This window comes from Babylonia areolata, chromosome 28 (assembly GCF_041734735.1).
Source record: "Babylonia areolata isolate BAREFJ2019XMU chromosome 28, ASM4173473v1, whole genome shotgun sequence".
NCBI classification, from domain to species: Eukaryota; Metazoa; Mollusca; class Gastropoda; order Neogastropoda; family Buccinidae; genus Babylonia; species Babylonia areolata.
The window spans coordinates 26,585,740-26,611,047 of NC_134903.1; the positions used below are offsets into that span (position 1 = coordinate 26,585,740).

The window sequence follows — 25,308 nt, forward strand, 5'->3', positions numbered from 1 at the left end:
GGAAAGATTGCACTGGTTTTTAGTGCTGCAGCCTTGGGGACTGGTCGGCCTTTAGGGGCCATCCCAACACCAACTGTCCTAAAACCCTCTTGGCCGAGAGAGTGGTGATGTAACTTAGGCTAGACACTCCCCACTATTATCAGATTCTGTAGTCAGGACGGCAGTTGCCTCCTCTGCTGTTCTGATGGTCATAGTCAGACACGACACGACTGACCGTCATACATTGTCGTTGTTCATCAGATCATGAGGGACCCTGACACGGGCAACTCCAAGGGCTACGCCTTCATCAGCTTTGCCAGCTTCGAGGCCTCGGATGCTGCCATTGAGGCCATGAACGGCCAGTACCTGTGCAATCGTCCAATCACCATCTCCTACGCCTTCAAGAAGGATTCCAAGGGGGAGAGACACGGGTCGGCAGCAGGTTAGTGAATGTTTGCTGTCGGTTTTTTTTTGTTTTTTTTTGTTTTTGTTTTTTTGCTGCCCCATCATCTGCACCGTTTCAGTGGCATTACTCCCACGCCGCTCATTTAGATTCCCCCATACACGGCCACATCCGGGTTCGTCCGTCGCAGTTCCAGCGTCGGCAGTCCACAGGGAACCATCGATGTTAGGTCGCCAGGAGGCCACACACCAGAGGAGACCCTGCACTGCTGCTGAGTCACTTCGGTGGTGTTCAGTGGTGCCTGTTCTGATTTTACGTACTTAGGACACCATCTACTAAGACCCCTACTATTTGCTGTCGTATTTTGTACCACCCCCAAAAACGGAGTATGGCTGCCTACATGGCGGGGTAAAAACGGTCATATGCGTAAAAGCCCACTCGATACATACCAGTGAACGTGGGAGTTGCAGCCCACGAACAAAGAAGTTATACTGTACAATGTCATACTGACGCAAAACAGGCCTATCTGTTTGCTCTTCTTGGCCAAAATGTTTGCGGCAACTCTGTGATAAGACGTCTGGCAGAATGTTTGGTGTCATATACTGTACCATGTCAAACTGATGCAAACCAGGCCTGTCTGTTTTGCTCCTCTTGACCAAAAATGTGTAGCGGCAACTCAGTGATAAGACGTCTTGCCATTAGACCGCCGTCTGCTAGCCAATGAAACGTCATTCCCGGCAGGAGGTGATTTATTATTCATTCACAATGGCCTCCATTTTTCAGGTAAGTGATATTATCGATTTGCTCTGTCTTTGCCAACCTTTTATGCATGAGAAATGCTATTTTCATGCATGTTTGTTCTTTGTTTCGGCTTTCCGGGACGTTTTTGTCTGAGGATTCATATATCCTACATCGTTCGTGTCAGTTTGTGATGTCGTATTGGATGTTTTGTTATGTGAAATTTGTCTCGCTTGTGAGAGAGAGACGAGTTGGCTGCTGGTTAGTGATTAGTAAATGCTTTGCGTTCTTTGGCTCCATTCAGTAACTGTTTGTATTGCATTGCATTGTATGACTTATCTTGTCTCAACAGACGGGCGCAATAGCCGAGTGGTTAAAGCGTTGGACTGTCAATCTGAGGGTCCCTGGGTTTGAATCATGGTGACGGCGTCTGGTGGGTGAAGGGTGGAGATTTTTACGATCTCCCAGGTCAACATATGTGCAGACCTGCTAGTGCCTGAACCCCCTTCGTGTGTATATGCAAGCAGAAGATCAAATACGCACGTTAAAGATCCTGTAATCCATGTCAGCGTTCGGTGGGTTATGGAAACAAGAACATACCCAGCATGCACACCCCCGAAAAACAGAGTATGGCTGCCTACATGGCGGGGTAAAAACGGTCCTACACGTAAAAGCCCACTCGTGTGCATACGAGTGAACGTGGGAGTTGCAGCCCACGAACGCAGAAGAAGAAGTCTCAACAGATTGCTCTGCACAAAATTAGGCCGCTCTCCCATGGGAGAGCATGTCGCCGCAGTGAACCGTCATCCCTTCTTGTTTTCTCTTTTTTGTCTGTCTGTAACTAAGTGTGCTAGCTTTACTATTAAAGTTGATTTTTTTTTTTTTTTTAACATGAACTTGCTAAGAACAGTCCTTTCTGTTGCCGTGGGTTCTTGTACCTGTGCGAAGTGCATGCTACACACAGGACACGTTTTCATCTTACTGAAGGACAAGCTGCCAGACGGCCTGTCAAGGTGTAGTGGAGGGGGGAGGTGTTGTAAAATGGAAGTTAAGCACAGGTAGGTTTGTTTTTTTTCTGACCTTGGTCCTGTCTTAAAGAGGAATGTGGCAGAGTGGTTAGGATGCTCATCTGCCAGTAAAGTGTCCGTGAGGTTCTGGGTTTGAATCCTCTTCTCGCCCTTTCTCCCCAAGTTTGACTGGATACCCAAACTGAGCGTCTGGATGAGACGATAAACCGAGGTCCCATGTGCAGCACGCACTTCGCGCACTGAAAAAAGAACCCATGGCAACGAGAGCGTTGTCCTCTGGCAAATTCTGTTGCAGAAGAAATCCACTGTGATAGGTACACAAATATATATATATATATATGATGATGATGATGATGATGATGATGATGATGATGATGATGATGATGATGATGGCAGTTTCTTCGTATCCGAAGATCACTGGGAAGAAGGTGTCGTCCAGGTGAGGCAAGCCTTCTGGTGGCTGTACAGGCCAATCCTGGACCTGCATTGTCGGGAACAGCTGGCGCACGTGAAAGTTGGCTGGTCGCTGGAGGGGTGAACTTGAGATGTTGCCTCCTTTCTCCAATATCTATATATATAATGTGCATGAACTGAAGGCCTGACTAAGCACGTTGGGTTGTGCTGCTCATCAGGCGTCTGCTATGTAGCGTTTTTGGATTTGTCCGAACACAGTGGAGTGATGGTCTATAGAGGTAACGCGTCCACCTAGGAAGCGAGAGAATCTGGGCACGCTGGTTCGAATCACGGCTCAGCTGCCGATATTTTCTCCCCCTCCACTAGACCTTGAGTGGTGGTCTGGACGCTAGTCATTCGGATGGGACGATAAACGGAGGTCCCGTATGCAGCATGCACTTAGCGCATGTAAAAGAACCCATGGAACAAAAGGGTTGTTCCTGGCAAAATTCTGTAGAAAAATCCACTTCAATAGGAAAAAACAAATAAAACTGCACGCAGGAAAAAATACCAAAAAAATGGGTGGTGCTGTAGTGTAGCGACGTGCTCTCCCTGGGGAGAGCAGCCCGAATTTCACACAGACTTCTTCTTCTTCTGCGTTCACTCGTATGCACATGAGTGGGCTTTTACGTGTATGACCGTTTTTACCCCGCCATGTAGGCAGCCATACTCCGTTTTCGGGGGTGTGCATGCTGGGTATGTTCTTGTTTCCATAACCCACCCGAACGCTGACATGGATTACAGGATCTTTAACGTGCGTATTTGATCTTCTGCTTGCATATACACACGAAGGGGGTTCAGGCACTAGCAGGTCTGCACATATGTTGACCTGGGAGATTGTAAAAATCTCCACCCTTTACCCACCAGGCGCCGACACCGTGATTCGAACCCGGGACCCTCAGATTGACAGTCCAACGCTTTAACCACTCAGCTATTGCGCCCATCATCACACAGACAAATCTGTTGTGATGGAAAGAAATACAAATACAAATTCAGTGACACCACTTTGAGAAAGTGAAAGTAAAACTCCCCTCCCTTTCCCATTCTGGACCTTGAATCTTCCCCCACCAGTGACTGTGTTAGTTCGTGGCCTGATCTCTACTCACCTCTCTCTTCCTTCTTGCCTTCCTTCACTGATTAACACTCCTGACTTTTCTTCAGCTTAGCTTTTGCCTCCAGCATCATTTCCACCTAATACATTCCCTGAAGGTTGACCTGTGGTGTGAAACATTGGATACCTGATAAGTGATATGGAAAGTGAGTCCTATCATATGTATAACCAGCAGTTTTTCTTATGAGCTTTTTCCGTTTGTAGTTTCATAGGCTCAGCAGTCATCTTTTATTTCATTGTAATTAAAAAAAAAAATGTATAGAGATATGTATAATATATGGATTTTAAAAAGTATTGTCACGCTATGCCTGTGCTCTAATAATCGCTGTTTGTTCTTGTTTTGTGTGTGTGTGTGTGTGTGTGTGTGTGTGTGTTCTTGTCATTTGTTGTTTTGATCTTTTGTTTGTTTACTTTCTGTTTGCTTGTGTGTGTTATCATTTTTCTTTTTTTTTCCTTTTTTTTTCTTCATTCTTACAATTTCTCACACGTCATAAGTAAATGAAATGGTAATACTTATACATTTTTGTGAGCAAAGAAATAATGATGATGATACTTGTATGTTTTGTGTGAGCCAAAAAAATGATGATATGATGAGGGAAAAACTGGTATCATTTTCACTTAATCTTTAAAATTTTTTTTATTGTTAGTAGTAGAAGTAGTATTATTAGTGTTATTAAAACGTTTATGAATCTGGCAATATCCGCAGTTTTTCCCCTGAAGACAGAAAGAGCAGTGTTTACAACAAGGTGTGGACGTTGACTCCATCAGTCACACAGTGAACAGAGGGGAATAAAGTGTTGCTACCCGAAATAATGAACTAGAATGACGGGCGCAATAGCTGAGTGGTTTAAGCATTGGATTTTCAATCTGAGGGTCCCGGGTTCGAATCACGTAATGGCGCCTGGTGGGTAAAGGGTGGAGATTTTTCCGATCTCCCAGGTCAACATATATGCAGACCTGCTAGTGCCTGAACCCCCTTCGTGTGTATATGCATGCAGAAGATCAAGTACGTACTTAAAGATCCTGTAACCCATGTCAGTGTTCGGTGAGCTATGGAGACAGGAAAATACCCAGCATGCATGAACCACGACAGAGTCATCGGCAAGTCGATGTTGGTCGTGTAGCGGAAAATGTTAGTAATGGTCAAAGTTATGACCGCTGAACATTAATGGAAGAAGAAGATGAAGAATGGCCAGTCGTCGGTCAACACACTTTAGGGGGACAGACAAACACCTATGGCTGCTACTTGTTGAATACCGGCGGGGTTGTCAAGTCCGGTATGTCGTATTCGGGGATCGACGTAATCAAGAGTGTAGTCGTAGTATTCGGGAGCGTTGTCGTCCTCTGTGCAGAACAGGGCTGCTGTCGGACAGAGGTGGTGTGGTGCTGACAGGGCGTGGTTGTTGACACAGGTACTCTCATGAGCTGCTGCAGTTGGTGTGGTCTTTGAAGGTGAAGCGCACAGTGCACCGGCTTACTGACGCTGCAGGGTGACCCAAATACCAGTGAGCTGTTTTCTGCGCGAGGAACCGCCCCTTGGTGTAGAACTTTTTGTATTTGTATTTGTACTTTTTATCACAACAGATTTCTCTGTAAAATTCGGACTGCTCTCCCCAGGGAGAGCGCGTCGCTACCACCCATTTTTTTTGTATTTTTTCATACGCGCAGTTTTATTTGTTTTCCCTGTCGAAGTGGATTTTTCTACAGAATTTTGCCAGGAACAACCCTTTTGTTGCAGTGGGTTCTTTTATGTGCGCTAAGTGCATGCTGCACATGGGACCACGGTTTATCATCTCTCATCCGAATGACTAGCGTCCAGACGACCACTCAAGGTCTAGTGGAGGGGGAGAAAATATTGGCGGCTGAGCCGTGGTTCGAACCAGCGCGCTCAGATTCTCTCCCATCCCAGGTGGACGCGTTACCTCTAGGCCATCACTCCACATCACTTTTACTGGGTAAAAGGCGTCTGCTAACCCTGTTTCACAACAGGAAGAAATATGGATGTTGCCATGAATATCAACTGAGCCTTTATGTGGGTTTTTTGGGGTTTTTTTTTTCAGTTTTCTTTCTTCTTTTTTTATTGATTAATTTTAAATTTTTTTTCTCTTGTTGCCCAGAGCGCTTGCTGGCTGCCCAGAACCCCCTGTCCCTGACGGACCGCCCCCACCAGCTGTTTGCCGACGCCCCCCCACCCCCTGTCCAGCCGCCGGGCCCCCCCACCCAGACCTCCCTCGTGCCCCCCCCTCCGCCCCCATCCAATGCCGGGGCCTGCCCCTCCGCCTGGCATGCCCCCTCCTCCTCTGCAAGGTGAGTGGTGGGGGGGTGGGGGGGGGTGTGTTGGGTGGTGTGTGTGTGTGTTTGTGTGTGTGTTGGGTGTATATGGTGACAGCGTGTGTGTGTGTTGGAAGTGTATGGTGTGTGTGTGTGTTGGGGTTGTTGTGTGTGTGTGTGTTTGTGTGTGTGTGTGTTGGGGGTGTGTTGGGGGTGTTGTGTGTGTGTGTGTGTGTGTTGGGGGTGTGTTGGGGGTGTTGTGTGTGTGTGTGTGTGTGTTGGGGGTGTGTTGGGGGTGTTGTGTGTGTGTTGGGTGTATATGGTGTGTATGTGTGTGTTGGGGGTGTTGTGGGTGTGTGTGTGTGTGTGTGTGTGTGTTGGGTGTATATGGTGACAGCGACAGTGAGCGTGTGTGTGTTGGAAGTGTATGGGTGTATGTTTGTGTGTGGGTGCTGGGGTTGTTGTGTGTGTGTTGGGTGTGTGTGTTGGGGGTGTTGTGTGTGTGTTGGGGGTGTTATGTGTGTGTTGGGTGTGTATGGTGTGTGTGTGTTGGGGGTTGTGGGGGGGTTGGGAGTGTTGTGTGTGTGTGTGTGTGTGTGTGTTGGGGGTGTGTGTTGGGTGTGTATGGTGTGTGTGTGTGTGTGTGTGTGTTTGGGGTGTTGTGTGTGTGTGCTGGGTGTGTGTGTGTTTGGGGTGTTGTGTGTGTGTGTGTGTGTGTGTGTGCTGGGTGTGTATGGTGTGTTTGTGTGTGTGTGTGTGTGTGTGCTGGGTGTGTATGGTGTGTGTGTGTGTGTGTGTGTGTGTGTGTGCTGGGTGTGTGTGTGTGTGTGTGTGTGTGTGTGTGTTTGGGGTGTTGTGTGTGTGTGTTGGGTGTGTATGGTGTGTGTGTTGGGGGGGGGTGTTGTGTGTGTGTGTGTGTTGAGGGTGTTGTGTGTGTGTGTCTTTGGTGTAGTGTGTGTGTGTCTTGGGTGTGTATGGTGTGTGTGTGTGTGTTGGGGGTGTGTTTGGGGTGTGTTGTGTGTGTGTTTGAGATGTGTTGTGTGTGTGTGTGTTGGGTGTGTATGGTGTATGGTGTGTTGTATGTGTGTGTTGGGTGTGTATGGTGTGTGTGTGTGTGTGTGTTGGGGTTGTTGTGTGTGTTGGGTGTGTATGTGTGTGTGTGTGTGTGTTAGGGGTGTTGTGTGTGTGTGGGAGGGGTGTGTATGGTGTGTGTGTCTGTGTGTGTCACTGTGTGTGTTGGGGGATTGGGGGGGTTGTGTGTGTGTGTGTGTGTGTGTTGGGGGTGTTGTGTGTGTGTGAGTGTGTTGGGGATGTTGTGTGTGTGTGTTGGGGCAGGGGGGGGGGGGGGTGTATGGTGTGTGTGTGTGTGTTGGGGTGGGGGTGTGTATGGTGTGTGTGTGTTGGGGTGAGGGTGTGTATGGTGTGTGTGTGTTGGGGGATTGGGGGGGGTGTATGGTGTGTGTGTGTGTGTGTGTTGGGGGGAAGGGGGGGGGGTTTGGAGGTGTGTATGGTGTGTGTTGGCTGCCCCTCCTCCTTGCATGCCCCCTCACCCTCTGCAAGGTGAGTATGGGGGTGTGGTGTGGTGTGTTGAGGTGTGTGTGTAAGATTTAGATAGGGGAGTGTATGGTTGTGTGTTGGCAGAAGGGTGGTATGATGGAGGGGTGTGTATGTTGGGAGATGGGGTTGGGGGGGTGGGGGGGGAGTGATTTGTGGCATGTGTGTGTTATATGCATGGAATTATTTTGTTTCTTGATCATAGAATCAGATTTTTAGTTTCGGCTGAAAGAGGGAAAAAAAACCCCCAAAACCCCCCAAAAAACAGAAAAAAATGTATAAAACTTCAGGATATTATCATTTCATTTAGTTTGTAGAATTCTTATCAATACACACACAAAAGTAGTATTACATTACATTTTACAGCGAAACTCTATGACCCAGCAAGAGTCTTGAATCTAATGTATAATGAATGTGGGGTTGTTTTTTTTTTTGTTTTTTTTTCAGGTCACATGACGTCGGTGTCTGCACCGGTGCCCCCTCCGGTGCCCCCCCCTGCACCGTCCAGCGTGCCCCCTCCCCCCATGCCCCCGGGCACCATGCCCCACGCTTTCAACGTGCCTCCGGGGATGAGGCCGCCTCCACCAGGTAGGGAGGAACCTGTGGTTGTCTTCACTGTTGTGTGTGGGGGTGGGGGTAGGGTGGGTGGGTTGGGGAGGCGTTGTTTGGGTGTGTGTGGTTTGTGTTGTGTGTGTAGTGTTTGCGTGTGTTTTTGTGTGTTCGTTCTTTAGTTTAACGTCTTTTCACTGTGAGTGATATTAGACGAGGGAAGGAAAAAAATCGAGTGGGAGGAGAGTGGGGGTTGGGGGGGGGGGGGATTACTGTGTACACATACGAGTAAGTGAAAGTGTGTGTGTGTGTGTGTGTGTGTGTGAAAATTATTGATTTAAGTTTTGTTTAAAAAAATAAACAAAAAATCGTAACAATATAACATATTTCTAATGAAAAACTAACAACTATAACAGCGAACCAACTGGACTGTTTAACAAGGAGTTGAAAAAGTCATACATTAGCAATGGACTGCTGAAGATCGTCAACACTGAAGACGATTTCAGTTCAGGGATTTGAGACTTGAACATATCGCAAGTTGGTATATGATCGGCTGTTATGTGAGCACCACAGATGCTGTTATGTGTGTGTGTGGGGGGGGTGTTGTTGTTTGGGTGTGTGTGGTTTGTGTTTGTGTTGTGTGTGTAGTGTTTGCGTGTGTTTTTGTGTGTGTTGTGTGTTTGTGTTGTGTGTCTGTGTGTTGTGTGTGTGTGTTTTTGTTAGTGTGTATGTTGTGTGCATTTGGTTTAAATAGTCTTTGATTGCTCAGTTGTAGTTAGTACACATGGTTATTGTGTGTATGTGTGTTTTTATTGTGTGTGTTTGTGTTGTGTGTGTGTTTAGTTTGTGTGTGTGTGTGTGTGCTTCTGTTTGTTTTATGTGTGTAGTATTTGTGTGTGTTCGTGTTTGTGTGTATGTCATGTTTGTGCATTTGGTTTAGATAGTCTTTAATTACTCAGTTGTATGCATGATTATTGTGTGTATGTGTATGTGTATTTTTGTTGTGTGTGTTGTGTGTGTGTCTCTGTGTGTGTGTGTGTGTTTGGTTTAAATAGTCTTTGATTGCTCAACATTGTGCATGATTACATTACTAGCAAGGACAAAAGAGCATCAACAAGCTTAAAGTTTATATACTATGCTCACACGTTGCGCTTCAGTTTTAACATTGTGGCTGATGAACCATGATATCAAATAACTTATTCATAAACAGCAATGAAGAAAGAAGACAAACGAATGTGTGTGTTTTTGATTAAGTGTATGTTTTTGGTTTGTGATGTAAGCAGGTTTTGTTTTGTTTGATGTATGTTTTTGTATATATATCGTTTGGTTTGGTAGAAATGTTGTTTGCTTTTTTTTCTCTTCTGATTAACCCTATTTGATTTTGGAATGTACAGTTTTGTTTCTGATGTATTATGTTTTGTTTTTTTATCATTTGATGTATCATTGTATGTTTTTATGAAAGTTTGATTTTAGGTGGATTTCTTTTGTTGTAGTTTGTTTTGTATTCAAATGTGTATCTGAGGAATGTGTTTTGTTTGTTTTTGATGTATTGTTTTATCATTTATATCATTTGGAATGGTTTCCAAAAAACGTTTTTAGTTTGTTTCCGATATATTTTTTTTAATGTAGAATGCTTTTATTTGTTTATTTTATCCTCAGAATGGTGGCATAGTTTGACAACACGTTCATTTTATCCTCAGAGGGGTGGTATAATTTGAAGGCATATTTATTTTGTCCTCAGAATGGGTATAATTTGTCGCCATTTCTGTTTTATTCTCAGAAGGGTGGCATAGTTTGAGAACATGTTTATTTTATCCTCAGAAGGGTGATTTAATTTGTCTCCATTTCTGTTTTATTCTCAGAAGGGAGGCATAGTTTGACAACATGTTTATTTTATCTTCAGAGGGATGACATGGTTTGAGAACGTGTTTATTTTATCCTCAGTAGGGAGGCATAGTTTGACAACATGTTTATTTTATCCTCAGAAGGGTGGCATAGTTTGACATGTTTATTTTATCCTCAGAAGGGAGGCATAGTTTGACAACATGTTTATTTTATCCTCAGAAGGGTGGCATAGTTTGACATGTTTATTTTATCCTCAGAAGGGAGGCATAGTTTGTCAACATGTTTATTTTATCCTCAGAAGGGTGGCATAATTTGACATGTTTATTTTATCCTCAGAAGGGAGGCATAGTTTGACAATGTGTTTATTTTATACTCAGAAGGGAGGCATAGTTTGACAACGTGTTTATTTTATCCTCAGAAGGGAGGCATAGTTTGACAACATGTTTATTTTATCCTCAGAAGGGAGGCATAGTTTGACAACATGTTTATTTTATCCTGAGAAGGGTGGCATAGTTTGACAACGTGTTTATTTTATCCTCAGAAGGGAGGCATAGTTTGACAACATGTTTATTTTATCCTCAGAAGGGTGGCATAGTTTGACAACGTGTTTATTTTATCCTCAGAAGGGAGGCATAGTTTGACAACATGTTTATTTTATCCTCAGAAGGGAGGAGCATAGTTTGACAACGTGTTTATTTTATCCTCAGAAGGGTGGCATAGTTTGACAGCGTGTTTATTTTATCCTCAGAAGGGAGGCATAGTTTGACAACATGTTTATTTTATCCTCAGAAGGGTGGCATAGTTTGACAACGTGTTTATTTTATCCTCAGAAGGGAGGAGCATAGTTTGACAACGTGTTTATTTTATCCTCAGAAGGGTGGCACCGTCCGAATCGACCTCAAATGAAACGTGAATCATTTTATCATGGTCTTGTTGGGTTTGGGTGCTTTTCCTTGTGATTGGTTGGTTCTGTTGTTGCTTTCTATTGGTTGGTTGATTTGCTTTCTACCTTTTCTCACGGACTTCTCGCCTCTTGTTCTCACAAACATGCCGACCGTTCCAGAATAGCCATATTTTGAAGGAAAAAAATTGAGGGGAAAAAAAAAAAGAAAAGAAAAAAAAAGAAGACTGATGATTTGGATGTTATGGCTGTAGTTAGTTTGTCAATGGTAAAAAAAAAAAAAAAAAAAAAAAAAAAAAAAAACAGATAAAGAAAAAACAAGGGAGTTGGGCGTTGTAACCTTTTTTCACAGGTGGACAAACGTGATGGGTGAGGGGGGAAGTTTTGGGCAGACCTGCCGTTGAAGACGTTTTGTTGTTGATTGAACGTTCCTCTCAGTTGACTTTTTGATTGGTATTTGTTGGCGGTGGTTTTCCTCTTGTTCTCCTTCTTCTTGTTTTTTTTTGTTCAGTATACTTGCATGGAATTTTCACTGTTGTGTTTGGTGGTTGTGGCTGTTTGCTTGGTGTCTTGTCACTGTGGTGCCAGCCAGAGACGCTGCTGTTTTATGTGTGGAAGCTGGCTTCCATATGGCAAAAAAAAAAAAGATTGTTATTCTGCTCCATGAATTGATATTTGGAAAAAAAAAGTAGAATTTATTGCATAATAAGACCTGTTTTTCTGGGAAAAAATACCGCTGTAAATCAGCGCCATAAATCGAGATTTAAAGGGGAGGTTACCTACTTCCGGGAGGTTATCGGCCGTAGTTTCGTTTTCTCCGCATGGGCGGATAGTAGTTTGCACAGGACAGGAATGTCAGACCCCTAGCCGGAGTCTGCACTAGTTGGGTAACTGTAAGTATGTTATTTAAACGTAATTTTAGATAGAAAATTTCCTTTTGTTTCTTCTGTTTCTTCGTCTGGTCCGCTCTGTGTGTATATTGTATTGACTTATTTTACTCCAGGTACGAGTTAACTTGTGCCATGGTTACTTCTCCTGTGGAGCAGGTACAAGTTTAGAAGTTCCTGTTTGAACAAAAAATGATGATAATGACTCCTCTTGTTGTTGTGTCAGAATATCAGATCAAAGTGCCAAGTTTAGAGAATACAAAAAAATATCAATATAACAGTAAATGCAGTTTGCATATAATTAGGCTTCATTTAAAAAAAAAATTTTTTGTGCCCATCCCAGAGGTGCGATATTGTTTTAAACAAGATGACTGGAAAGAACTGAATTTTTCCTATTTTTATGCCAGATTTGGTGTCAACTGACAAAGTATTTGTAGAGAAAATGTCAATGTTAAAGTTTACCACGGACACACAGACACACACACACACACACACACACAGACAACCGAACACCGGGTTAAAACATAGACTCACTTTGTTTACACAAGTGAGTCAAAAATGGACCGTAAAGTTTTGGAAACCAGTTTTCAAAGGTAACAGCAGAAATTCAGGCCCTGGAACACCCTATGTGTTTGTGCCCAATGTCTCTCTCTCTCTCTTACTCAGAATATTTTGTGTTTAGTTGTGTGCACATAAATCATGCAATTTTTGTTGATCAATCGGTAATGGGTTTTTTTTTTTTTAATATCTGACACTGTTTTGGCCAAGGGTTTGATTTAGCATGACTGTGATATTTTGTAGACTGATGTGGTTTTGAATGTGTCTTCTTGGTGGGTTTTTTTTTTTCTGATTGAACTTGTATTGAATATTGGGTGGGTTTTTTTTTTTTTTTTTTTTTCCAACTTGTTTTAAGAATTGAAGTGTAATCAGCTCTGGAATGCCCCTGGTGGTCGGTTGGTTGTGTGCAACATGATTGGATGTTTTGGGTTTTATTTTTTATTATTTTATTTATTTATTATTATTATTATTATTATTTTCAGCATGGACATGTATCATTTTCATTAATGAACAGTTTGTCTTGTTTTTTTGTATGTCTTCTCTCCCCCTTTTCTCCCGTCCTCTTCACTGTTTCTCTCATCAGTGAAAAGTTTGTCTTGTCTCTTCTCTCACTCCTCTCTCTCTCTCTCTGTCTGTGTGTGTGTGTCTCTGTCTGTCTCTGTCTCTGTCTCTCTGTGTCTCTTTCCCACTCTCATTAACTCACTCAGTACGGCCAGCCCTCTCTTCTCCTCTCTACACAAGGACCCTCGGATGTCCAGTGGGTGTCTCAATGACCCAACTTTTAGCTTCCGTCGTCAGAATTGTGGTATTCTTTGTCAACATTCACCTCTTCAGTGTAAGAGCCTTCCGCTTGTTATTATTTTGATGGTGGTAACTGGGGTGAAACGCCGTTAACGTTGTCTCTTTCGCCGTTCGTATGGAGAGAGTTAATGAATAGTTTGTCTTGTCTCTTCTCTCACTCCTCTCTCTCTCTCTCTCTGTGTCTGTCTCTCTCTTTCTCTCTGTCTCTGTCTCTTTCCCACTCTGATTAATGAAAAGTTTGTCTTGTCTTTTTCCTCTCTCTTCTTTCTCGCTATGTCCCCTCCCTCCTTCAGGTTTCCTCCTGAAGGTACAACAGTTCCATGCAAGGTCTGTTCTGACGTTAATGATGCCGTTAGCGTGACGTCGCCTTGTATTTGTATTTGTATTTCTTTTTATCACAACAGATTTCTCTGTGTGAAATTCGGGCTGCTCTCCCCAGGGAGAGCGCGTTGCTATACTACAGCGCCACCCTTTTTTTTTGTATTTTTTCCTGCGTGTAGTTTTATTTGTTTTTCCTATCGAAGTGGATTTTTCTACAGAATTTTGCCAGGAACAACCCTTTTGTTGTCGTGGGTTCTTTTATGTGCGCTAAATGCATGCTGCACACGGGACCTTGGTTTATCGTCTCATCCGAATGACTAGCGTCCAGACCACCACTCAAGGTCTAGTGGAGGGGGAGAAAATATCGGCGGCTGAACCGTGATTCGACCCAGCGCACTCAGATTCTCTCGCTTCCAAGGCGGACGTGTTACCTCTAGGCCATCACAGCACTTTATGTGAATGATGTACACAGCATGGCAATGCCAGCGACATGACAGTGCCTTGTGTGACTGCGGGTGATGCATAATGATACCTATCAACATGACATTGCCCAGGGCTTTGAGCAAGGTGTAGCGGTGCTTTCATCTGGACGTGGGCATGTGTGCAGGTTTTCCTGGCCAGTTCGGTGCCCCCCCGGGACCCCCTGGGCCCCCACCGTCTTCGATGCCCAACAGTTCGGTTCCCAACTCCATGCCCAACCAGATGTCCGGTCAAGGTCAGTGACTTGCTGTTAACAGTCCTTTAAAAAGGAGGGAAAGGGTAACCATGCTACTGATGATATTATCAGCAGTTTTTATATGGTATCGTTTACTGTTTGCTTCCTTTGGAATTCCTGGCATTCCTGGCCTGGAGTTTTATTTACGTCCTGATTATAGCTTAGAGTTTTGATATATGGTCTAGCGTTTGATTATGATTTAAGTTTTGAATTTGAATTTGATAGCAGCTTTGAGTTTGGTTATGATGTAGAGTTTTGTTAGAGCCTGCAGTTTAGTGTGTGTGTGTATTGTGTGTGTGTGTATTGTGTGTGTGTGTGTTGTGTGTGTGAGTGTGTGTGTTGTGTGTGTGTGTGTGTTGTGTTGTGTGTGTGTGATTGATCATATCTGCAATTTGTAGTATTGTCTTGGTGAATAGATACACATCCATGTGTTGTTTTTTCCATGAAAAGAAGTATGTTATCAAGCACTGATACATACATACATACATATATATATAGATAGATAGATAGATAGATAGATAGATAGATAGATAGATATATCACCATATGTATTGTTTCATGTGAGGCGCTTGTAGCCCATTATATGGGGAGCTTGCACTATGTAAGTACTATCTATTATCATCATATAATGAATATTTATTTACTTATTTCTTTTTATTCTATTCATTTATTTATTTATTTTGTTATTTTGCTATTTTATTTTATTTTATTTATTTATTTATTTTATTTATTCATTATTTTATTTTATTTTTCTCAAGGCCTGACTAAGTGCGTTGAGTTACGCTGCTGGTCAGGCATCTGCTTGGCAGATGTGGCGTAGCGTATATGGATTTGTCCGAAGGCAGTGACGCCTCCTTGAGCTACTGATACTGATACTATCATCATTGATGTCATATGACTTGCTGTTGCTGGTTTCCGCAGGTCACAACCCTCCCCCCATGATGCAGCGACCTCCGGGCATGGGGCCGCCTGGCGGCTGGGGCATGGGGGGACCCGGGGGGCCGCCCCCACCTCCCCCCGGCATGCGACCCCCACCCCCTGGCTGGAGGGGGCCTCCACCGCCCAACATGCAGGACTTTCAGGGTGTGTGTGTGTGTGTGTGTGTGTGTGTGTGTGTGAATGCATTTTGAAAGTGGAAAAAATGCACAGGCTGTGGGGATTAGTAACAAGTGAATGTTGTTGTTTTTAGTGTTTAACTCACTCGGGACGACAAGTTTTCTCCCTTGCTTTTCCCCACAGACGGCCCATTTGTAAGGGTTTGGATAAAAATTACAATAAATATAAAATACAGAGTAAGAAAATGAAATTTTCAGAACTGGTTTATTACATGTTGAGCTATTACATAAAAAAAAAAAAAAAAATCAAATTTCTCATCTTATTTTTACAGTTTTGCCATATGTAGAAAATACTGCCAATTTTTCACCCCGAATCACCATACCCATGCTCGCTTTCTGCATTAAATTCGCTTTCTTCTTTGTCGTCATCCAGCTCTTCAATGTCCGACCCTTCAGTTTGTAGCATTTCAAGTACTTTGGCAACACTAAAACGTTGCCGTCGCTGCCTTGTTCGCTTCACAACATTTTGAGAAGAGCCCGCTTTGCTGACAGGCTGGCACGCGAGCAGACGACCGGTCAGTGACTTTGTCAGCATGTGTGCGAGGCTGACCAATCATACCATTCGATTGTGGAGTGACCTAGAATAGTGCACTGTGCAAAATCATGTGTACAGCGCGTGATAGATTTTTATTTCTTGAAAATGCTATTCCATTCCGTCATCTGAAACCGAATACATTTTATGTAGGAATGCTCATGCATTCCTTCGTCCGGAGAGAGTTAATCTTTTTAGTGTTTTCTTTTCAATCACCAAAGACGTGGAACAAGCTCCCTGATAACCTCCGTCATTCTAATTCCCTTGCATCTTTTAAATCTCGTCTCAAAACTCACCTTTTCGCGCAGCAATAAGTTCCATTGTGGCAGGTCCACTTCCTTTGCGTTAGCTGTGCTTGACTATGTGTGTATACATATGTATGTGTACATAACTACATACATGTATATGAATGTGTATTGTGTGTGCGTGTGTTTATGTAAGTGTGTGCCTGCCTATGTGTGTGAATGTGTTGGGATAGCTGTTAGATACACATGTATGTTAAAATGTATGTATGCAATGTGTGTGTGTGTGTGTGTGGTCATATTTTGGTGTGTGTATGTAACATAGATGTAATGCTTTATGTTAACAAAAGCATTTTTGTAAAGCACCTAGAGCAGATTTCTGGATAGTGTGCTATGTAAGTATCCATTGTTATTATTATTATTATTATTAATCTTGAGATTTTCTATAAAGTTTGACCTCTCATCCCTTGCAGGTTTTCAGTTCTTTTCTCTCCAGATCTAAATCTGCTCAGAATGTGGTGACAAACAACAAATCTGAACTATCATTAGTTCATGATTGAAAGAACATTTTGTTGTTGTTGTTCTAAGTGGGGGAGCAGGCAAATAATTTACAAGATACTTACCCTCTTCACAGTTTTTAACCCAAATCAGGGGATGCATGTTTACTAGACACTGGCCATTTTCAAGGTAGTTTACAATATATATATTTGTAACATAGTAAATCAGAGATCTGCTGGGAAACAGAAAAAGTAGAAAACGACTAAAAATGCATATCTAACATGCAGTTAAATGTAACAGTAACAATTCAATGATGATAACAATTACTAAAGCCATAAACACAAAGCACGTAAAAGGAATGTAAAATATATATGTCTGTCTGTTTGCAGGTCGCAACATGCCTCCAGGAATGCGCGGAATGCCCCCGCCACCGGGCATGCGGGGGCCGATGCCCCCAGGGATGAGGCCGCCCCTTCCCGGCATGAGGCCCCCGCCTCCAGGGCCCCCTGGCCCCCCGCAAGGCCCCCCCGGGCCTCCAGGGCCTCCCCAGGGGCCTCCCAGACCTCCACAGGGGGCGCCACCTGGACCCCCTGGAGGGCCCCCCCCACCGCCAAGATACTGATGTGGTGGATGGGTACTGGGGGGTTGGGGGCGTGGGGGTGGGTTTTCTTCCATTTCTGTTTGGAGGTTTGGGTGGAAAATGTGGAAGGGTTTTGTGTGTGGATGAGAGGGGTAGGGTTGCTGAAGGGTTTGACTTCTTCACCAGCGTAGGCCACTTTAGTTGACTAGACAGTGCAGCGTCATAGGCGACTTTAGTTGACTAGACAGTGCAACGTCATAGGCGACTTTAGTTCACTAGACAGTGCACCGTCATAGGCGACTTGAGTTGACTAGACAGTGCACCGTCATAGGCGACTTTAGTTGACTAGACAGTGCACCACGATAGGCAACTTTAGTTGACTAGACATTGCACCGTCATAGGCGACTTTAGTTGACTAGACAGTGCAACGTCATAGGCGACTTTAGTTCACTAGACAGTGCACCGTCATAGGCGACTTGAGTTGACTAGACAGTGCAACGTCATAGGCGACTTTAGTTGACTAGACAGTGCACCGTCATAGGCGACTTTAGTTGACGAGACAGTGCAACGTCACAGGCGACTTTAGTTGACCAGACATTGCACCGTCATAGGCGACAAGTTGACGAGACAGTGCACCGTCATAAGGACTTTAGTTGACTAGAGAGTGCACCGTCATAAGGACTTTAGTTGACTAGACAGTGCACCGTCATAGGCGACTTGAGTTGACTAGACAGTGCACTGCTGTAGGCAACTTTTATGGACGTCGAGGGTTGGGTGGAAATTGGGAAGGGTTGCTTGTGGATGAGAAATTTGAGTTACTGAAGGACTGTTCTTTTTTTTTGGGGGGGGGGGGGGGGTATTTTTTATTTTTTTATTTTTTTAATGGGTGGTGTACTGAATGCATTACAGATGTAAGGTTAGTAAAGGACAGATGTTTATCTGATTTGTTATATATAAGGATTGAGATGATTGTTAAAGGACTTACTTTTAGCAGCGAGGTGGAGGGGGTGTAAGTTCCTTGTTTGGTTGACGTGGAGTTGATTCTCGTTTCTCTTCATGTTCAGGTTTCTTCTTCGACTTTGTAGGGTTCGCCTTTTTCCCTTCTGCGTTGACTCCATCTTTTGGGGGTGGGTGGGGAGGGTGGAGTTTCAATGCCATTGGTTTCTTGGAGCGGTCATGATTTGACGTTGTGGTGTTCAAAGTTGGCCTTTATTTTGTTTGTCGTTTTTAAAGAATTGTTCGTTTGTCTGTTTTCCCTTTGTGTCTGTGTGGGTGGCGTTTGTTCCTGAAGGGAAAAGTGTTTTGTTTTAATCAGAGAGAGTGTGTGAGAGTGGTTTCCAGTGGTGGGTTCCAAGAGCATGGAACTTTTGTGTCATTTGTTCGCTGTTTTATTGTTCTTTTTTTTTCATTTTTTTTTTTTTTCATGAGTTACTAGAGAGAAAAGAAGAGGAAGAAAATTGCCTGTTGGGACCAGTTATTAGAGTTCCACATCAGTAATCTTTTTTTTTTTTTGTCTCTTGTGACCATAAATACAGTCTCCTCCTCCATCACCAGTGACAATGTTGGAATGAGAATTGACGATCAGCATGACGGGCGCAATAGCCGAGTGGTTAAAGCGTTGGACTGTCAGTCTGAGGGTCCCGAGTTCGAATCACGGTGACGGCGCCTGGTGGGTAAAGTGTGGAGATCTTTATGATCTCCAAGGTCAACATATGTGCAGACCTGCTAGTGCCTGAACCCCCTTCGTGTGTATATGCAAGCAGAAGATCAAATACGCACGTTAAAGATCCTGTAATCCATGTCAGCGTTCGGTGGGTTATGGAAACAAGAACATATCCAGCATGCATACCCCCGAAAACGGAGTATGGCTGCCTACATGGCGGGGTAAAAACGGTCATGCACGTAAAAGCCCACTCGTGTGCATACGAGTGAACGCAGAAGAAGAAGAAGAAGAAGACGATCAGCATGATGATAAACAGTTGACATGGACACTCACGTTCACCCCCCCACCCATTGTGGTTTGACGTTGATATCTGTCGTTGATCGAATGTTCAGCCATCGCAAAGGAGAACACTGGCAGCTGCGATCTTTGTTTTTATTTATGGCCATCGTGACGTAATCATGTGAACATTGTTGATTACAGTATTTCATCGGAGATGGATGTACACCTATGACACAGAAGACTTAATAAGAATAAGAATAACTGTATTATCTCCAACTGGAGAAATTTGGTCAGGTGCATTATCACAACATAGACAGGTAAACAACATGGGGAACAGAAATGTAAAAGTCAACAACAGCTTTTACGAATATTACGAAGACACAAATGTAAAAAATATCACATACACCGTTTAATACGTACATCCACACACTGCAGGTAATAACTGGTATTCTTAATGTAAAAACAGAAAGAATTAAGAAACATTTTGAATATAATTATAAGCATAGCCTACTATATTGCACATTGATTATAATAGATAAGATAAGAATAGAGATAAATTGCGGAAAACCACAACCAGATAATCAGCACACACCCGCACCCACCCACGCCCACACGCGGTTTACTTGATTAAACAAGAGTAATAAACATCTATTCTCAAATAAAAGCATTTCACATATTCGCTTTTAAAGCATAGCAAAATGACATTGGCTTGTGGATTTTTACGGAAGAAAGATAACTTTGACAGTAAATTGCCACGTGTGTTATTTGGAACTTGTGTGGCTGGAAGTGAAGAACGGAGAGGAACTGTGAAATGTCTGTTGATGTTGTTTTTACGGTGATGAGGGGAGAGAACGACTTTTCTCACTGCTTCATTGTCTGTGTGTGTGGGTGTGTGTATGTGGTAACTTGTGGTTTGTCCGTTGGGATCGACGAGGACGTGTTTACCACACACGTGGTTGGTCCTCGTCAATCCGAACGGACGAACCACGTGTGTGGTAAATCCCATCTTCACATCACATCTTTTTGGCATCACCAGGTTTACATTATGTGAAATAAATGATAATAATGAAATCGAGGAGTGTTGTTTGGATTTATTGGACAGACTGACTGACAGCAGTCAGTCAGTGTAGCAGTGAATAAAAGTGAACATGGTGGGAATGTGTGTGGTGGAGGGAGGTTTGTGGGGGGAGGGGGGGGGGCGGAGTTTCAGACAAATAATGTGTGGGTAATGCCACTGACATTGGAAACGTGGCAGAAAATGGGGCATCCCCCCCACCCCAAAATCACCACCAAAACCCCCACCTGACAATGCAATGAGTTGATAAGACAATATCGACGGGCGCCATAGCCGAATGGTTAAAGCGTTGGACTGTCAATCTGAGGGTCCCGGGTTCGAATCACGGTGACGGCGCCTGGTGGGTAAAGGACTGCCAGTGCCTGAACCCCCTTCGTGTGTATACACAAGCAGAAGATCAAATACGCACGTTAAAGATCCTGTAATCCATGTCAGCGTTTGGTGGGTTATGGAAACAAGAACATCCCCAGCATGCACACTCCCAAAAGCGGAGTATGGCTGCCTATATGGCGGGGTAAAAATGGTCATACACGTAAAAAGCCCACTCGCATATATACGAGTGAACGTGGGAGTTGAAGCCCACGAACGCAGAAGAAGAAGAAGAAAAGTTTCAGTTTCAGTTTCACTTTCTCAAGGAGGCATCACTGCATTCGGACAAATCCATACACGCTACACCACATCTGTTGAGCAGATGCCTGACCAGCAGCATAACCCAACGCGCTTAGTCAGGCCTTGAGTGCATGCTTACATATTTGTGTACCTATGAAAGTGGATTTCATTTTACGTAATTTCGCCAGAGGACAACACTCTCGTTGCCATGGGTTCTTTTTCAGTGTGCCAAGTGCGTGCTGCACACGGGACCTCGGTTTATCGTCTCATCCGAAAGACTAGACGCTCAGTTTGATTTTCCAGTCAAACTTGGGAGAAAGGGCGAGAGCGGGATTCGAACCCACACCCTCACGGACTCTCTGTATTGGCAGCTGAGCGTCTTAACCATTCTGCCACCTTCCTTATCAAGTGAGGAAAGTCAGCACAGCAAAGGGAAAGGAACACCACTTGCACAACAGCCATCCCAAAATATCACTCGTTGACTACGCTGTTCACTTTTAAAAAAAAAATGTATTTTTATTTCCACTCGGAGACAAATTATTACAGGTGGAGGGATATGGGGGTGGGGGAGTCTAGAACTAATGAACAACCCATATGACTGCTCAGTATCACATGCTGCTGGCTTTTATGTACAGGGGATTTATACAGTGCGTGCGCGTGTGTGTCACAACATCGGAAACTGTCAGCTATAGTTCTTTAACTCACTCAGTACGGCCAGTCCTCTCTTCTCCTCTACACAGACCCCTCGGATGTACAGTGGGTGTCTGAATGACCCAACCTTTAGCTTCCGTTGTCAGAACTGTGGTATTCTTTGTCAACATTCACCTCTTCAGTATAAGAGTGTTCCGCTTGTAATGTTTTGATGATGGTAATTGGGGTGAAACGCTGTTAACGTCGTCTCTTTCGCCGTTCGTATGGAGAGAGTTAAGGAAGCGAGACATGAATCAACAACAGTATAACTGTACATTACAACTCTAGTCTCCTGTGGACAGAGAAAAACGCCATGCAAAATGATCACTTTTGATAATCATGCCGTATGGACATGTGCAGCATTCTGTGCCAGATTATTTTCTGATAACTCTGTGTGTCTCTCTTGTGTGCGCGCACCCACATACACACACACAGATTCAAACACACACACACATTCACATTCTCTCTCTCTCTCACACACACACACAGACCGAATCAGATACCAGACCTTCATATAACATACGTATCAGGCCTTGAGAACTCTCCCAAGGTTTGTGTAAAACATTCAGCAACATAAAATGAAATCGTTTTTTGCCAAAGCTACTTTCGTTTTCTCTGCATAGGCAGGTAGTAGTTTGCAAAGGACAGGAATCAGACTCCTTGCTGGAGTCTGCACTAGTGGGTCATGGTAAGTATGTTACTTAAACATAATTTTAGGAAGAAAATTTCCTCTTTTTTTTTTTTTTTTTTAAGACAAAATAAACAGATCAGTCAAAACACAAAAAATACAGTAGAAAAATACAGCAAAGTAGAATATACATAGAAAGCAAGGAAAAAAACCACCAACAAAATTTGGACATCATGGTTTCAGCTGGTATACGGGACGGGCTTACAAAGTTTTTGTAAAGTTTCCGTTATGGATCTTTAATGCCTGGACTGGGCTTTAAGCAATACTGATTTTCGTTCGCTTCAGTTTCTGAAGGTGGCGTCACTGCGTTCAGACAAATCCATACATGCTACACCACATCTGCCAGGCAGATGCCTGACCAGCGGCGTAACCCAACACACTTGAGGGGGAAAACCAAAAGACAGATAAATAAATTAACGATAAAAAAATAAACACAATAATAAAAGGCAAGTATATTAAAATAGTGCAGGGCTCCCACTTTCACACACGTTATGTTAACACAAACAGGACACAAACACAGGTTGTTGTTTTTTCCCAGTGCTGCACGAACGTCGCCTTGCCGCAAGATCCCACTCACTTGACCAAGACTTACCTGTATGTCTAAATGTGTGCTTTTCTGTTGATGCATTTAACTTGTCCCATCGTGGATGATATAAATGATTGTCACTCACTGATGGGTACTTATAAAGCAGTGTATTTTTCTTTATATGAAAGCCTTTGCTCAGTTGTACTATGTACCATGCAAACAATAGAATGAGGGGATGCCCTCTAGACTCCACTAGAAAATATAGTATAAGCCATTACGTACTTGATATAATAGCCACAATAATAATAAAATAAAATGGAAAATATAAGCATTGTTTCCATGAACTGTCTAGGACTGGGTAACGTTAAAAAGAGGAGAGATGTTTTTTACTTTCTTAGACAAAAAATAGTGCAGGGAAAGATATCAAGTTGAAGGCAAAAGACTGAACAAAAAATACTATACGCAATCACAGAAGGCAAAAGACTGAGAAAAAGAATACTGAAAGCAATCACAAAACTTGATACCGTTGACGGGAATCTGGCCAACGTTTCTGTTTGGGGCGGGGGGTGAACAGCATACATCTCAACTTACTTCTCCTTACAGCTTGATAATGATACCGTTGACGGGAATCTGGCCAACGTTTCTGTTTGGGGAGGGGGGTGAACAGCATACATCTCGACTTACTTCTCCTTACTCCATTTTCAAGATTAAAAAAACAACAACTGAACATTCCCTCCATATTCAGACAGTTTCAGTTTCCAGAAAGACGTGTCAAAGCGCGTGGACATCCATAAAAGCCACATCTGCTTGGATCACAGAGAAAAAGAAAATGCCTGAACTTCCTAGAGTCTTAAACTGGTGGTCAGGTCTTGATAAACAAAACCAAAAAAATTATTTGCGTAGAAAGTAGAAAACACAGACCCCAGTTTTAAAACAAAAATTCCTACACTGCACAGAAAATAGTATTACGCTGACCAAAAGCAAAAAAAAAAAAAAAAAAAAAATGGAACAACAGAAACTTTAGAAAAATGAAGCATTTATGAGCATGAGTACAACACACAAGTATTTTCAACATCAATAAAGTTCTTTTTTTCCCCCCCACCACTTTCACTTTCAAGGAGTTGTCAAAAACATGTAGACTGGTCCATAAAAGCTACACCACATTTGCTTGATATAAAAAAAGAAGAAAAAAAAACACCAACACATGAACTTCACAGATTCTAACACAACAGTAAAGCCTTGAAAAAACAAAAAAAAGTTTTTGCAGAGAAAGTAAAAAATACAGACCCAAATTAAAAAAAAAAAAAATCATATATTGCGTAGAAATTCATAACACATTGACTAATAACCAAAAATCAATAAAAGCAGTTATGAATATGTATTAATGAGTATGTACATCACACAAGTATATATGTGTGCAATCAACAACTCTGGATAATGTTGAAAGTGCACTTTAAACACACAAGAATATATGTGTGCAATCAACAACTCCGGATAATGTTGAAAGTGTACTTTAAACACACAGTCTTAAACATTACAACAGCTTAAATACATGTGCTTGCTGTTTTCAACTTAATACGCTTGCGTCAGAATTTTAAAATATACAAAACTCAGTTTGGTAAAATTACACACAAACAAAACCTGCTAGTTCGTAACACATAATTAGCCAGTCGACTTAAAAGCACACTGCCAAAATGGAAAAGAAAGCAGTATAAAACAGACACAAAGCATTTCCTAAGTTCTGCCAACAACCTGCTAATTACAGCAGAAAATAAATCCATCAACTCAAATGTGTTCTCAGCCTGAACAGATTGACACACCAAAAAACTTATTTCAATGTTTCAGACTGTTAAAACATCCTATGACGATTCATCAAACATGGCACACGAAAGCAAAGCAAAACAAAACAACAGCAACAAGCATAGAACAAAGAGTGCAGATGTTGTCAACAACTTTTAAGATCACAACTTTGTTAAAACTGCATCACAAAGCAGCTAGTAATATAAAATTCCCCACAATCGCATAATCATCAACTGCTAGGTTTCATTAAAACCTAAACCAAAAGCGAACCAAAAAAAAAAACAAAAACAAAAAAAAACAACAAAAACTCAGCTGCATGCAACTTCACTGACCTGGTTATTATATTCCTGTTGTTTTTATTTTGTCAGGTCTCCCCACTCAGCTCTTTCAAGGCTGGCCTTAACTCACTCAGTACGGCCAGTCCTCTCTTCTCCTCTACACAGACCCCTCGGATGTCCAGCGGGTGTCTGAATGACCCAACCTTTAGCTTCCGTCGTCAGAATTGTAGTATTCTTTGTCAACAATCACCTCTTCAGTATAAGAGCCTTCCACTTGCAATATTTTGATGATGGTAACTGGGGTGAAACGCTGTTAACGTCGTCTCTTTTGCCGTTCGTATGGAGAGAGTTAAAACCCAACTCGTTCCACGATAGCCTCCCTCCCCTGCCTCTTCTTTGTCTTCAGTTTAGAGTTCTGGATGCGCGTGAATGGCTGGTGTGAAAGCGCTTTGGTTTGTCTCAGCACAGGATTCAGTGCTGTATACGTATCGTCATCACTGTTGTTGTTGTTATGACTGCACAGGATTCAGTGCTGTATACGTATCGTCATCACTGTTGTTGTTGTTATGACTGCACAGGATTCAGTGCTGTATACGTATCGTCATCACTGTTGTTGTTG

The 25,308-nt window shown here is 43.0% G+C and overlaps 1 protein-coding gene across 2 annotated transcripts in view; it reads left to right on the forward strand.

Moving 5' to 3' along the window:
* LOC143302074 (uncharacterized) overlaps positions 1–24,718 on the forward strand; it is a 40,387-nt gene extending 15,669 nt beyond the window's left edge. Inside the window, exons 5-11 of one of the 2 annotated variants that reach the window (XM_076616585.1) lie at positions 241–421; positions 5,830–6,019; positions 7,985–8,125; positions 10,805–10,840; positions 14,007–14,114; positions 15,036–15,197; positions 16,891–24,718. In XM_076616585.1, coding sequence (XP_076472700.1) covers positions 241–421; positions 5,830–6,019; positions 7,985–8,125; positions 10,805–10,840; positions 14,007–14,114; positions 15,036–15,197; positions 16,891–17,272 — 1,200 coding nt within the window. In that variant the 3' untranslated portion in view covers positions 17,273–24,718. The remainder of the gene's footprint in view (positions 1–240; positions 422–5,829; positions 6,020–7,984; positions 8,126–10,804; positions 10,841–14,006; positions 14,115–15,035; positions 15,198–16,890) is intronic. The other variant, XM_076616586.1, reaches the window with a different exon arrangement.
* The last annotated feature ends 590 nt before the right edge of the window (positions 24,719–25,308 follow it).